Consider the following 16,394-nt stretch of genomic DNA (forward strand, 5'->3'; position numbering starts at 1 on the left):
TTTATGCGTACCTTTTTTTTTACACATTATTTGTTTCATATTTGTGTCGTTCCAAAGTTTTTTAAAAACGTAATGCATCATAAAGGAGATTTCTTAAATGTAGTCCGTTGTTACATAGAAGTCCGCCTTTAGGCCTGAAGTGGCTTGTATGTGTATCTTCGGTTCCATGATTCGCGTCAGTTTCGGGCAGTTATTACGGTATGGCTGATGTTGGCCTAAGTTTAGATGACATAATTAAAAGATCGAAATCCTCAGGAATGAGAAGCAGAAGCAGAGGGTGAGATAATTCCCAGAAATCAATAATTAATTTCACTCTATTGTGGCTGCTACCTTATCGATTTCTGTATAACCTTAAAGGAACGAATCTGCAATTACGAAAAAGAAAATTTCTCTCATAAAATATTGTCTGGCAATATTTCTTGGGATTTTCCATTCCTTCGACAACGTTCCTTTTTTATAAATTCTTCTGTTATCTCGTTGGCCCGGCAGGTTTACCTTATAATTTGCGATTAATGAAAAAATGTATCCTAAATGGAAAGCTGTTCTAAAATGTAAAGTCATAATTGTCATAATCGGTCACAAATGTTTGGCTCTTTCCTTCAAAGATTTTGTAAATAGCCGTTATTCATATATGTTCTCTCAATATTTCGTTTTAAAAATATATATTGCAAATATTTATTATAAAAAACTTACTCAGATTGATCTATGTGTATTAATAATTAATTATAGTTTATATAATTAACAATATCTCTTAGTACGATATTGCATTTAAAAAAATTAAACATTACGAGCATGAAATTAATTATAATTCTTGTCAATTTTTATGTAGTGTTCGAAGAGGTATTAACAGGGGTGCACGTGCTAATGGTTCGTTGAGAGGGCGAGGTTCACAAGTTATTACTGATGCAAGATTTAAAATCATACAAAAAAATCGAGAGAAGCTTACAGATGCGAGAGATAAGCTTGCTGAAATTGCCAAACAGAGCGATGCCAGATTAAAGTTGGATAAGATTCGTGCATCGCAGTTTAAAAAGATAGAAGCTCAGATACCTGGAATATCTCAAAAAACAGGTCGCAATGGAAGACTGTCTTTATCAACCAATAGAATGCCCCCAATTATGTCACATAATGTGCCACCAAATATTCCAAATAATTACATGCCACCTCCTACTAGAGCAGTGGGTTATAGGCCACCACCACTTGCAGAATCTCATTACATGGGAGATATGAACATGGATTTTATTGACGGTACATGGAAAATTGATATACTTAACACAACTTGTAGTGAATAACATATAGTACTACTTAATACCATTATATTTATTAGATTATATGATGGATTCAGCACCTTTAAGAAGGACTGTAAGCAATGAGTATGCTCCTACACCACCACCACCACCTCCAGCATTCAGTATTAAGCCAGCAACTTCATACACATGGGTAAAACCAACAAGCAGTAATGTAATAAGAATTGTACCTCCGCGTAAATCCAATGAAGATCGAGAGCGCGAAAGAGCAAGAGATTATAAAGTAGTAACACGTTTTCCTATGGTAATTGTTATTAGTAACACACTGCGTTACTAATTATTATTATTATATGCCGTTTATAATGTTAATTCTTCAATTGTGAATTATTAAACTATTTCTGATTGATGGTTGCAGACAAAATCTGCTTCTCCCTCCTACAAAGAAGATTGGAGTTTTGGCACAAAATCACGGTATATAGTTTTGATGTTCTCAACTGTTATATATAACATTTGACTTTAATGTTATTTTTATAGGACTATATTAGCTGAGGATACACCAGATTCAAAGTATTACGATTCAAGAAGTCATAGAGACATCGGAGTGAAATCAAGATTAGACTCGGTTCCAAGTAAATCGCGAAATATGGGAGTTGTCCCTCGAACTAAGACAAGTTCGTCATCGCAGTCAACTGGTTTTCGAATTGTAGTATCGAATTTGCAAGCGAATGTCACTCAAGAAGATATCAAGGTCATCAGATATCAGAAAACGTTAAGTGTGTTTAATATTAGCTTAACAAAAATATTTGTATATTTTAGGAATTATTTGAAGATGTAGGAGAATTGTTAGTGTCCCGATTAGTACGGCCAGGTACGGCGGAAGTAATTTATAAAACATTAAAGGACGCTACTAAAGCTGTTGAAACTTATCACAATAGACAATTAGATGGACATCCTATGAAGTGTCTCCTTGTAAATCCACGACCAAAAAATAATCCAACCGGACCAGCTGTTAGGTCTTTTACAGAGTAAGTATTTAAGATTTTGTTATATTTTCTATGATTGTGAATCTTGAATAACGAGTAAATATGTTATTACAGATCCAGAAGAAGCGTTAGTTCAAGTTACGTACAACCAAGTTTAGGTGCAGTACATCGTGCACTGTTCGATGATTCTTAATCAAATGTATCAATTTTAATCAATTTTAATATCAATTAAATGCCATATATAGTGGCAAAAGTTTTTATTCTAAATATTTCTAAACGAGGGGGATAAATAAGAAAGAAAACAAGAGATTAAAAAGACGTATAATGCATGAAAAAGGGAGTTCCGAGTAAAATTTGTATTTATAAAGTATCACGTATTTTATTTTTAATTTGTATATTGCAATTGAATGAAATCAGTGTAATAGTAAATGAATTGAATGTTACTGTAAACGACAAATCCAAGAATGCTTATTGTATAATTAATATAGTCGAATAAAATAACGAGTACTTAGGAATTTTTAATACTTCGTTGTCAATGAAGTTTCAAAAACTGAAGAAAAAAAGGAAACGATTGCATTATGCTGGTGTTACATGTTCCAGAAGTATACACTGATTTTTCAAAGTATTTTACGTAACGTAACAATAAATGAAAAAAAAACGACAAGGCTTTTTACAGACGTTATAGAGAAAGGAATTAGGTGTTATTGCGATAGAGAGTATGATGACTATGATCAAGAGTTTATTTACTCGATATAAGATGATCACAATATTATTGTAATTTATAGCTATGAAATATAAAAGCTAATACTCTGTACACGTTATTGATGGAATGCACTAACTTCTGAGTTCTTTTGGGAATAGGTGTTACGTTATGGAAGGAAGTCCGAGCAAGTATTTGGAATAGTTTGACGATTATAATTCGACATGGTAAATGGCACATAAATAATTTTATTCCTGATTTACATCTACAATTTCTAAAGAAAAGACAAACTCGCGAGGCACGACTCGATTTATCTTGCTCATAAATCTCTTGTAGATATCATTGTCGATATAATCATATATATATATGTATTAACGTTATGTACCTTTGTTACCCACGCACATTCACATGAAAAAATCATATACAATTAAGATACAAAATACAATAAAAAAATTAATGTCAAATAGTTTAGTACCTAGTGCATATGTTTACGCATAACCGCTTCTTTTAGATATTCACAAAATATGTTTAAGTAGCACTGATTATCAATACTGAATGATTACCTTTGAAATACATAATTTAAATCCTGTCCTGTTTAAGTACTCGCTTGACATTGAATTCAAAAAATTTCGAAACTTAATCTCACTTGACTATATCTTACGTATAAAAGTCTTTTTTTTTTTTTTTTCTCCTCCCCCTTGTTCCAAGATGTTCGCGCGCGTAAGAATATTTTAACTTCTACGATGGTTACTCAGTTTAGATTTATTTGGCAATCGAAGAACTTCCGCATAAGACATTTCTAAACGTTTCAGCCGTGCGACCTCCTCCGATGCTGTGCTTGGCTTATAGTCTCTGTACTCGAAACTGTTGTTGTGCTGATCGTTGCTGTTGCGTTGATGTACGTTGTTCGAATGTTTCCCAAAATTAGGCGACTCTTTCGTCCTGTTCGCGTAACTGTATCCGTTACACATACTGCCGTTATTCTGATCGGCAGCCGTGAAAGGCCTGAACTTCTTTTTCCCACCGCTGTTCGACTTCGACGGTACGAGCTTGGGATTTGTCGTCGGAATCACGTCGGGCGTCGTTGGTCTGTCGTTATACGTCAATTTTTTGCTAATATGCTTCTTTGACAGTTTCTTCTTATAGTTAAACGCTATGTAATCCGTGCGATTCGTGTCACGGATGATATCGTTTCTGGTTTTCATCTGCGCGGTCGCGACCGTCTCCTTATTCCCTTGCTCGTTGATCCCGTTTGACGTGACAGGAGGCTGCACCCTGTAAGGTGGCTCGGACACAGCGGAGGAGAACATGGAAGAGGCGATGCTTTGATTATCGTCTGTAGTCTCGCTTGGCACATCCTCCTGCAGCAAGATCGACGATTCCTGCTGCGACGTGTTCGTGTTCGTGCTCGTGGAATCGTCCAACAGTGGTAATTTCTCCCCTTCGTCTTTAGCCTCGGCCGCTCGTTTCAAAACGCTGAATATCTCGCTGAACAGTTGCCTGTACTCCGGTGTTTTCCTAAATCTACTCTCGAACGGGCTATTGTCGTCGTAAATGCTGAACTTGCAGTCTTCGCCGTCCGCGATCGAGCAGAGGAACGACCCGGGCCTTCCCTCTGTTTGCGTCGCTTTGTTGCTCGTCTCGTCTGAGAATCCAGACGACGAAGTCTCGGCCTCAGAGAAGTCGGTAGGCGTAGCGGAAAATACCTTCTTACCGCATGTCTCCGCTTTGGCACGTGTGCCGTTCACGCCGGCCGATTTCGCCGGCTCTTGCTGACTCTCCGTCTCCGACGTAGGATTCTGAAAGCTGTTAAATTCACCTGACATTTCTAACTCCTCTTGCAACGACATCGGCGTCGGCACGCTGTCCTTTCGTCGGAGCGCCGAGCGTCTTTGAACTTCTAACAAAGCTTGGTACTTCTCTACTAGCACTCTGTACGGGTTCTTTAAATCGCTCGACACTTCGTTTTGGTCGTTCGAGTCCTGAAAATGATATAATCATGTTTTATGCACGGATCACCTCGAGACGTGAATATGTTCAAGTTGAAAGATGCAAAAAGAAACGAGGTGAAAATAACAGATGTAACTTGGATTTCGATATTTGATTAGTGTCTGTAAATGAATGAAACATTGAGATAACTTTTTTTTTAATCCCATGGGAAATTCTCTCTCTGAAAAAATAAACCAAATTAAATTTGAACCTCAAACTTTGCTTGGAGAAATGCTAATGAAAAAACAAAAAAAAAAAAAAAAAAAAAAGGTATTAAAGGTAAATTAGCAGTATTTAAAAAGCGAGGACTATCGGATGAGAGGAAACGCCAGATTTATAGGATATTAAATAAAAAAGCGACATTTTGTTGTAAAAATATGTTTTATTCAAGATCATATAAATCTGGCACTTACATTGTACAGCGCAATTTTAATAAATACTTCGACTAGATGTTGCTATCAATGTTCATTCATGCTGAAAGTATTCGAACTAACAATGTCAGAAAAGTAAGTACGACGAAGCAAACTTAACTCTAAAAAACAAAGAAACAAAGAGAAAAGAAAAAGAAATTTAAGCAGCATCACATCAAATCCGATCTATTCAAAATTTTACACCATAATTACACGTGGGAATAACTTGATAGCCATTTAAAAATTAATAAATTCGTTAAATTCAACACAGCCTTTTTTTGTTCTTTGGAAATTGATATGTAATCATGTTCTCTTTCAATGATATGTAATAAATAAATGTCGATAGATTTTGGGGATATCACTAGTTCCCTCATTTGTTAATAGAAACATGCAAAAAAACATTTTTCTCATTAGTACGTGCCATTTTTCTGTCGTCGATATTATACGAACAGTCATCGTGGTATTCTAATTTAATAGGTTACTATCTTTGTCAACTTACGTTATTTAAAATCGTTATAAGTTACATTCTTGATAATGTAAGTGCTCAGTTATAGTTTTCGTTGTGCCTACACCAGTTTCTTAACAAACTTTGTTGAAAATGTTCATAATAACGCGCGTCCAACTATTCCATTTCGGAAATTCATCAAATTATGGTACAAAAATTAGGAACCAATCTGAATCGTAAAGATCTCCAAAATAAAATTTCTAAACTACCATTACAAAAAAAAAGCTATGAATTAAATGTAACATATGCATAATTACAATAGTTGCTAGTATAAAGATGAATACTATACTAACCATTATTCAATGAAAGATAAAATTTGCTTGAAATTTCTAACTAAAACGTCTTAACAATTCGATATATTTCTTACAGATATGTAAGGTCAAACTTTTGTATAAGAAAATTTTGTTTTAAATAAGAAAATTTAAGCATTGATCATATGCTTTGAATATTAACATTCAAATTGAATGATAATAAAGTTAATAATTATATTTACATTCATATTGAATATTAATATTTGAATTTTTTAAAAAATTCAAAATATGAAGTTCATCATTTTCGGCGAAAAATGTTATATTTATTAAATAGATTGCAAGTAGATATGTTTTGATAATGCGTCATGCGACAAGTGAAATGCAAGTCTCTCTAACTCTCAATTATATAGCGTTTTATAATTATTACGCGTTTTAATGCAGCTTTCTGCGACTCCCTAGTGACAAAACTTTTTTTAAAATGAAAATTGGTATCCGAAACGGTTTCATTAACAACGGTACAACACACTCGTTCTTTATGTACGAAATCGTATGAAAGAAAATAAAAATTATCGCCGGTGTTTTCCATATATACGCGAAAGTTGTCCACAGCATATGAAATACTCTATTCTCTTTTTTTGCCTCGGATTTCATAATCTTTGCCGAGAGTGTTTCCTAAAGCAAATAAAATTAAATTACTTTCGACTCTACTTGTCCAACTTTGGAAAAACTTGTACATCTTGGGTATAAAACAGCGAGGAATAAAATTATTGGCACAGGCCAGACTTTCCTGTAAAATACTGTAGAAATACTGCAGTCTTTTACAAGAATTTTATTCTCTACGAATTTTTACAGAATTCTTCAGAAGAGAAGCTAGCCCGTACCAATATTTCCGTTCGTCACTATCAGGATCATGGTTTAATGTCTGCATACTTTGCTCAAATCATATTGTATTATTTGAGTAATATATTATTTGCAAAACATACAAAAATGTATGAAATAAATATCGCTAAGAAAAAAAAAAGAAGTAAGATAATGTAATTAAAGCAAAGTCAGAAAGCGAAGAGGAGAAGACATTTCATGCACACAATAGATTGATAGTTGCTTGATAGAGCAAGCATCACACACAAATGAACATAAAAGAACAGTTACCTGAGTAACAGATTCGGTGTCCTGTTGGCTATCATTTATGAGCGATTCAGCCATGCTAATGTCATCGTATTCTTCTTGGTTCAACATTACAGAGAGTTCGTCATGCGTTTTAGACTCCATTCCACGTAAACATCGGCCACACAATTGACCTCGTCTATGCAAATTTCAACAAAATTTCTTAGATAAATCTTCAAGTAAATAACAATACTCAACTCCTTAACACACAAATTTCACCTCGGTGTATTATTAAAAATAATTACATTCTTTATAATAAAAAGAAAATTAATAGACAAAATACTTGGCTGAACATAAAAATAATTTATATAGAGCGTATTAAGTAAAGTATTAAAATACGAAAGTACAGAGAAAAGAAATTATATGAAAGATTTATAGATATTGGAAATATTTTATCATTTTCAATAACATTACAATTTCCAACGATAATACAGCTTCCAATAACACTCACCTAACTTCCTCGAGTGTGTTTATTTCCTCTTGAAGATTCTTTACATCTTGTGCTTTACTACGCAATACGTTTAATTGTTCTTCTAATGCATTATTTTCTTGCAATAAAGTAGCTAACTGTTGCCCAAGCTCGGCGACTTTCTTTTGCTCTCTTGCTCTTTGACTTCGTGCCTCCTGTAATTGTCTCAGTAATTCGGTCATTTCCTCGTCGTTTGTTGGAATTGTCGAATGAAGTTGCCGAACGTTCGAGTCCGTGGTCGATTCCTGGAAAGATTTTTGGCCAGATGGGGCAGCGCTCTGAAAAATATTTTCACGTTTCAAGTGTTGACAAATAACTTTCAATGATATCTGCGTGTGTTGTCTTTGTTAATTTATGACAGATTTTAAATGAGTTTACGCAACAGAGCACTGGCATTTATTCTTTATGCTATTTTTAACAAGCTGAACGCTTCACGATTCTTTTTATAGATAGTATAAAAAAAAATGTTAAATAACATCAATCCAGTCCGTTAAAAATTACCCCTCGTTTTCATTACTTTGTTGCTTAATTATACATATTTCACGCTGCACATTATTTTTCATTGTTTTGCGTGAATAAGTTAATAGCTCGCGGCTGCATCTTGAATACGTTGGTTGTCGTATGTGTTAATGTGCTGATGATTTTCGTATATCGTATATCTGATGTATACCGTAACTTTCGTAACTCGTAACTCGTGACTATGTAACGTAACGCGTATCATAGTCGCGTGTGCATGTACGAACGTATATTTTTCAACCATTTTCTCCAATTTAATAAAAAGAATACAATATACTTCGAATAAAAATTGGCCAATTTTTCAGCCAATAAAAATTTTTCACTGCAATTTTGTCACTGCAATTTGACAATTTTCCTTACTATTGCAATTTCTTCCTAAATGCAAACTCACTCGTGGTTGGTAGAAATATTTTATAGGATAAAAAAATATTTTCTTAAAAAAATAAAATAAAAAAATTAGTCAAGAGCACCATGGTATGTTTCTGTAATAGAAACATTGTTTTTTTTTTTTTGTTTTTTTGAAACAAAGTGAGAGAGTATCGCTAAGAAACGTTCAGTTAAATGGAATAGAAATTTCATCGGGAAATTGAATAACGATGAAATTGAGATTCTTACCGTTTTTACAATTCAGCAGTAAATACGGAATAACCGATAATTATCGAAACGAATCTAAGATCATGCAAAATGAATTCTATGAATATTAATAACCTGTTGTATGCTGCCACCCTGCGTGCCCGGTACTTTCCATAGAAAGGTTTGTGTTTGTGCGGTGTTCGTCGATTGACTCGCAGTTTGTTGCCGAAGCAGACTTTCATGTTGCTCGTTTATCTCGTCGATTTTCCTTTGCAGTTCCTCGCACCGAGCTTCCAAACTCTCGACAGTTAAACATTGACTGTTAACAAATTACAAGAAGTATTGATTAATTACGTGACAAAATGGAACAACTGGTGCATATTACATATATTATTAACATTGACTTACACAAGTTAAAGATTAATGACATGTAACATACGATTACATCACAAATTGGCATTAGACGTATACAATACACAAAGAAATGAAAAGGATTAAAAATTACTATATATTTACATGTAATTATTACAATATATTTCGAATGTTAGTTAATTTTTGTGCGGAATCACTGATTTATAAAAAAAAAAAAAAAAAAAGGGTGAATTTCTTCAAACACAAATGTGCACGAATGCAAAACATACTGAATAACAGTAAATTATCATACCTCTTGATTAGTTTTTTATCACTGGTGTTCTCAATTACAAGACGGTGATTTGCACGTTCCAAATCCTGGATACTGACTTCCAGTTGTTCATAAATCTTCAATCGCGAATCATTTACCTCCCTCAATGCGGCTGTTTGTTTTTTCATATACTGCAGATTTATATCTCAACGTGAGTATAACGACTGTCGCGATTAGCATAAATATTTGAAAATACATTGTAAAACCGGTGAGAGGTTTACCTCTATCTCTTGCGCTTGTTCCTCGACGGTGGACTGATGCGTTTTGATAATGTTCTCTAATTCCTTGTTCCGTTCCAAAAGTGTTTTGCCAAGTTCCGCCGCCAATTGCAAGTCTGAAATCGTAAGGTCATAATTGATTAGGGATTTTCATTCTTCTGGAAAAAACTTTGCGTAAAAAATTCCTCGACTATGAGTGTACCGCGAATTTTTGTGCATTCATTTGAAACTGCATAGGCAATACTGCAATAATATCGAGTACATTATTAAATTTCTTCAGAAACGTATCTTCAGCTCCTTCGTACAAAAGATAACAGATGAAAAGAGAAAACAGATACGACACTTCGAGGCTAATCGTTTTTTAATAATACTAGAAATTTAAGAAAGAAAAAAAAAAAAAAAAAAAACGTAGAGTTTTCCCAGCTGTAATTATACAAATCTACGTGTAGATTATCGCACGTTTAAATAGAATGACTGGTTAAGCACTGGAGTATCCGGAAAATTTCTCCCATATCCATTAAACATTATCCTCCATACGTCCCGTTTAATACTCCCACGGTCATTAAAAAGACATTCGTTTCTTCTTCTAACCTGCCGGAATATCCCGGTATGTTAATTCATTTGAACAGTTGCGAGCGACTAACATCAATAAACAATTAACTTCGTTGCCCGTGAAAATCCTTTCCCATCAAGCTTTCGACCGCGTGTCGCAATTACGTTCTATGGTAATAATAATTGTAGAATTTCAAATCATTTGAAATAGCAATATGTAAATTAATATAAAAAACAGCAATATAATATAATATATATTATTATATATTATAATAATATAATATAAAATAATATATATTGTATATTAATATAATATAAAATTTATATTTATTATTGTATAATTGTATAATAATATAATATAAAATATATATTATAATTTTATATTATATTATATATATATTATGTAATATGTATTATATAATAATATAATATAAAATAATATATATTGTAATATAATTCTATATTATATTATATATATTATGTAATATATATTATATAATAATATAATATAAAATAATATATATTGTAATATAATTTTACATTATATTATATATATTATGTAATATATATTATATAATAGTATAATATAAAAAACAGCAATTTTGAAATATCAGGCTTGTCAGTTTCTTTCGTAGCAAAAGCATAACGTAAATAAAAGTGGTAACGCGCGCGTGCGAAATGTCGATTCGTTAATTTAGGTGTATATTAATTATATGTAACAGGTTTGAACGCGATCCGATCTACGGTTTAACATCTGTCTGATTATCAGCCTCTCTCTCGTTAACGACGATGAAACGATCGCGTGACAAAGGATCGGGCCTAGAGAGTCTCGAATGATTTGAAACGATAAAACTCGAGGATGTTCCAAACAGTTGAACTTGACGGTGAACGCCTCGGTTCGTTGCATTTCCTCTATCCTGAAACTGACGGCCTCCAGGCAGGAGCCTCAACACAGTAGAACTACTGGTCTAAAAAATGATTAATTTATCATTTTTGTTAGAAATTTTGTAGATGCGGAACAGTGTATTTTTAGAGACTTAAACGAGTTTTTATAAAATATATATATATATATATATATATTGTTACCATAAAGGTTTTTCTATTTTTTCACTTTAATGTCTTTGATGGATTTTTTTACTTCGGTCGTCGGTAGTTTTAAGATTAGGTTGGAATTTCCTTAAGTATTGGACACACATCTCCACGCGTCAAAGATCTTTTTACCGGAAAAAGTTTGAAAATTGTGTAAGATATAGAAAAGTAACAACATCAAGCTCTTCCATTGTATCGGTTTCAACGGATTTGACGCGCGCACATCTACTGCGCAGCGTTCAAACTGCGCATGCGTTTGATGCGCAAGCGTTTAACGCGCATATATCTGACGCGCATGCGTCCAGCGCGATTTTCAAATATTGCGTTTCGACGTATGCGTCAGAGGTTTTTTTGTTTTGACTGGACGTAGCTTGAAAATCGCATGTAAATTTGCTTCTAGATTGTATAGCTACAAATACCTCTGAATTCCAGCTTTAGAGCCACGGAACAGACTGTATTTTATAGCTAGGGCTAAGGACCTTCACAGAGTAGTGAGAAAACGAAAATTACCGTTTTCTTCTTCCCATCCCTCACTGTCATTAGTGTTTTCCGACTCAGTTGAACAACGCGCAACGATAAACATCCATTCCCCTTCCCTTTTTCCTAATTCGCACGCAATGGAAAATCTCACGACGATAATTGTAGCCCGTAGCTATTTATGTGACAGAACTTATTGTTTATTCTGCCTTGTCATTTTGCGTAATTATTACACTTACACGTTCATGAGTTTACCTTTAATGATATTTTATAACATGACATAGATTTTATTATACTTTTTAATATTACTTTAACAATATTTTATTCTAATTAGAATAATATTGTAAATTATTTATGTGATGACTATGTAATTCATATTTGGAAGATACAGTATTAATCATTAATATTTCCAACATGAAATTATTTATCTGGTAACGATTTACATTGCGGATTAACAATAATTAATAGAGTAACAATTCGTTCCAACCTTTTCTCTAAGGATCAAGTATGTAGTTTATGAATATATGTATAATGTAAATGGATATCACTTTAAAAGAAGAGATGCGCATTGTACATTCTGTCAACACTGTTATTGATACGATATCTTTTATCACGTTTTATCTTATAATAAATATTTTAGAATCCCAGTTGAATTATTTCTATTTTATTCAGAAATATAGTTTGTTATATGTATTACTAACAGATATATTTATTCACTGAAATATTAAAAAAATGCGGATATTAGGAAAAATTTTTAATATTCTATTTTTTTTATATTACTAGCATGATTTTTAATATATCCGAGTTTATATTCTCGTTTAAATGATTGTAATGATACAATTATACACGAGGTCGTGAAATTAACTAATGTAAAATACGTCGTTTCAAATCTCACAATCTAGGATATTGTTCGATGGTAACTGATCCTGGCATCAAGTATAAATACCAGTCTCTCCGTCATCTACCACATTACTATAAATTTCTTTCGTCAAAACCATTTCAGCTCAATTTGCGCAAACGCTCCAACACACGATCACTATCCCGAAAAAAACAATCTACACCACAAGCGAACAGCGGCAAAGTCTCTCTCATTTTGATGTACCTTTTGCTATAGTTTCTGGACTTTGAAGACACGACAATTCAATGGAATAATCCCAACAATCCAAGGGATTCATTTGCATCTGTGGATCCCAGACGACATCCACGCTAGGCCCGCTCATCCTTCCAGCTCCAGAGTCTCGATCCTTCGAACTGCAACTTCCACTTGTCTTTTTTCTTTTTTTTTTTTTCCCCCTCCTTTAAAACACTTGCAACTCGACGACGATCGTTCCTCACTTTCAAACGATCTCACCACGACAGTGTGATCAGCAATGCCAAACGGTCCCAAAGATTTCGGCTCGGTCCCATCCAACGGTGGCACAGTACTCGCGTATGTATGTTCACAAACGTTCCACGCGGAGACGTCGGGTTATCGACCACAACCGGTTCGTACGAAGGTAGCCGGTCTTCTGTGAATCGCTAGGTAGCCGTGTGCAGCTCAGACGTCGAATGCCCATCCACTGCTAACCTGACTCCCTCTCTTCACCTTTTTTTTTCACCTATCCTTTCCCTCTCCAGTCCTCTCTCGTCAACTCTCTCTTTCTCTTTCCCCTTCTCTCTCTCTTTTGCTCGTTTCTCGTTCCCTCTCTGTCTTCATGCAATGGATCTCACTCCCTCTTTCTCCACCTGGTGCAATTCCCTTCTGGTGATGGCGAGCATCCTTCCTCCCTCGGGGTACTCTCACTCCCGCGTGGCCACCTTCTCTTCTTCCTTTCCCTTCTTCCCATTCTGTAAACACGTATCTGTTTCTCTGCCGGGTACGTGTACCACGCCGTGCACACGTGCAAAAATTGCGCCCCACTTTTCGCGCCGGTCTTACTCGAAAAGGCCATCTTTTTCCAAGGGTCTCGCGTTATTTTCGGCACGACAGTAAGTTTCACTTACTTGCGGCGTGTTTCCAGCTTCGCGTCGGTCAACGCGACAGCCGTTGTTGGTTGAGGTATATGTAGGTATTTGGGGGAATGGAATTTGCGGGATGAATGGGACGTGTCTTTTCTGATCGAAACTTTTGCCATTTTCGACCGAAGAGACTATGAACATACGACACGTATGTACCTATACTCATACAAATGTTCGCGAGACTGCAGAGTAGAATTTGCACATACAAAACTCCATTTTATATACCGATTGAACAAGCTCCTACGTGAACGAAAAATCACTAACAGGGAGGAGAATCAGTAGACTTGAATCAGTCACGTATCTTCTAGTTTCTTAATTAAATTGGAATGAAGATTGGAATTCTGACTGAAGAGAACTCGTAAAGGGATCGAATAACCCCGTAGGAAAGCGTGGGCAAGACGATCGAGCATGCACACAACAGTGTGTGTATCGAGCGTTGCACAATGATCCTGCGCGAAGATTCTCAAGTGGCATGTTGGTTGATCACGAGAGAGACGCGAGGTCTCTTCCTCGCGAGTCGTGGAGGCCACTTCCTCGTGGTATTTCGACTTAAATAACCCCTGATGACCTCGAGGCCCGGTGAATCGATCCCTCCTCCCCCGACGAATACTTTCTCCTCGTGAAACGTTATTAATCTCTTCATCGGCCGAAATAAAAGAGAGGCGGCTATTGTTGGCGTGGACCGAGAGCGGCGCAGCCTTCCAGCAGGCGTGCCAACCGCACAGGTGCACCTACACGCCGCGGCGCGGAGCGGCGACCTTTCCTTTACCACCTTTCGGAAGAGAAGCGGTGTGAGAAGATATCGCTGATATTAAATGGAGTACGTACATATACGTCAGTTAACTGGACCATTATCGCTCTACCACACCCTCTGTGTCTCTCGTGGAATGTATATATATCGCGTATGTATATATGTATATATTCGTGCAAAGCGCTATTCGGTTTATATTATAGGGTGTCTATAAAGACTCTTTACAATTTCAAAAATTTGTTACAAAGGCAAATGAAGAGACAGATAAGTGGAAATTATTACAAAATGAGACGTGTGTATTTAAGTTGTTTCTGCCTTATTCAATACACTTCTATATGGGCACTATTAATTGCACGAAGTACATCAAGTACGGTACTCGATTTCTAGCCACGTTCGCTGTACCATACTCTCATCAATGACATCAGTGATCATCTGCTTTAGTGCTAATGGTGCCCATATAGAGGTGTATTAATAAAAGGGAGAAAAAAATTTAAATATATACGTCTCATTTTGTAATAATTTTCACCTATCTGTCTCTTCATTTGCCTTCGTAATAAATTTTTGAAATTGCAAAGAGACTTTATGGACACCGTGTACAACAAAGCATGCAACTCGCACGGAGATTTGCTCGACTCTGAAACGTAATTTCACACTTGGATCTCTCTAGCGGGCGAGTGTGGGAATTTGTTGGCGGATACGGGTCGAATTGTACGAGTACAGTATCGACAATCTCCCAGTACCGATGATTTCCATACTTTCTACCCTTGTTGTTCCATCGATCGGTTCCCCGTTACCGCTTGCTCCTCTAATCGATGTTCCTCCAGAGTTGAGCATTGTTCGAATAAAATTTTCTTCGAATAACATTTCGAATAAATTCTTCGAAGAAAATTTTCTTCGTATAAATCTTCGAATAAAATTTTCTTCGAAGAATTTATTCGAAGGAAATTTAATTCGAAATCGTTATTCGTAGAATTTTTCCTCGAATAAAGTCGTTATTCGTTATTTACGAATAAATTTGACAGTATTTTATTCATTATTCGAATAAAATATGCCCAACTGACTGTTCCTCCGACTTTCTGTCCGACTTGGCAGAATCGAGTTCATCGAAATTGCACTGAATCGAAGACGAAAATTTTCCAAGAACGAGTTTTCTACCAAGAACGAACTGAAGAGTGAACGAAAGGCAAGTTTGAAGGGTGGGAAAGGAAGATGAATTATATTTCACTACCGTTTTCACGAGACAAATGCAGCTCGTGCTGCAACGAAATCGTTCCATTTTCACTTAAAAAGCGACCTAAGTGCAAAAAAAAAAAGAAAAAATTTGCCACTGGTTCAAATGAATCCTGCGAGCCGTAGAAGTACGTGGGCTTGGTTCCCATCATTGTGCCGAACAGAGCATAAAGCATACGAACGACGTTCTAGGAGTATTTCTCTCTCTCTCTCTCTCTCTCGAAGACGACGGCGCGCCATAAATTCCACAAGTCTCTCTGTTGTCCTGGATATTATTGTTTATTTTCACACACACGTTTCGTGAATACGTGCCATTCCAGCGAGACTTAATTCAGCCGGCGATTTATCGTCAAATTGACACGAAAATCGAGAAATCCTCGAAATTTTTGCAACGAGATGCAATCGTCAAGTTACAAAATTACTTGTGAAGCAAATTTTCTTTTTCGTTTTTTTTTTTTTTCACTTTTTGATGGTACGCTTTCACGGTATTTACGTAATTATAACTACAATTACGCGATGTTGTGCATTCAAAGTGCGATGTATGTTTGACTTTTATGCGTAAATTCCAAAAAAAAAAAAAAAAAAAAAAA

The 16,394-nt window shown here is 35.3% G+C and overlaps 2 protein-coding genes across 2 annotated transcripts; one reads left to right on the plus strand and one right to left on the minus strand.

Annotated features, from left to right (window-relative positions):
* Positions 1–120: 120 nt before the first annotated feature.
* On the plus strand, positions 121–2,785 carry LOC122528974. The gene is made up of 7 exons (XM_043654664.1): positions 121–277; positions 830–1,248; positions 1,328–1,551; positions 1,663–1,718; positions 1,782–1,995; positions 2,064–2,272; positions 2,345–2,785. The coding sequence occupies exons 1-7, from the start codon at positions 201–203 to the stop codon at positions 2,421–2,423; spliced, it is 1,278 nt and encodes a 425-aa protein (XP_043510599.1). The 5' UTR covers positions 121–200; the 3' UTR covers positions 2,424–2,785.
* A 373-nt stretch (positions 2,786–3,158) lies between these two features.
* On the minus strand, positions 3,159–13,363 carry LOC122528972 (cerebellar degeneration-related protein 2-like). The gene is made up of 7 exons (XM_043654662.1): positions 12,928–13,363; positions 9,711–9,823; positions 9,472–9,620; positions 8,943–9,126; positions 7,701–7,996; positions 7,235–7,388; positions 3,159–4,912 (listed from the first exon to the last, which is right to left on the minus strand). The coding sequence occupies exons 1-7, from the start codon at positions 13,043–13,045 to the stop codon at positions 3,662–3,664; spliced, it is 2,265 nt and encodes a 754-aa protein (XP_043510597.1). The 5' UTR covers positions 13,046–13,363; the 3' UTR covers positions 3,159–3,661.
* Between the last annotated feature and the right edge of the window lie 3,031 nt (positions 13,364–16,394).

Source organism: Frieseomelitta varia, unplaced genomic scaffold (assembly GCF_011392965.1).
Source record: "Frieseomelitta varia isolate USP_RPSP 00005682 unplaced genomic scaffold, Fvar_1.2 scaffold_274, whole genome shotgun sequence".
NCBI classification, from domain to species: domain Eukaryota; kingdom Metazoa; phylum Arthropoda; class Insecta; order Hymenoptera; family Apidae; genus Frieseomelitta; species Frieseomelitta varia.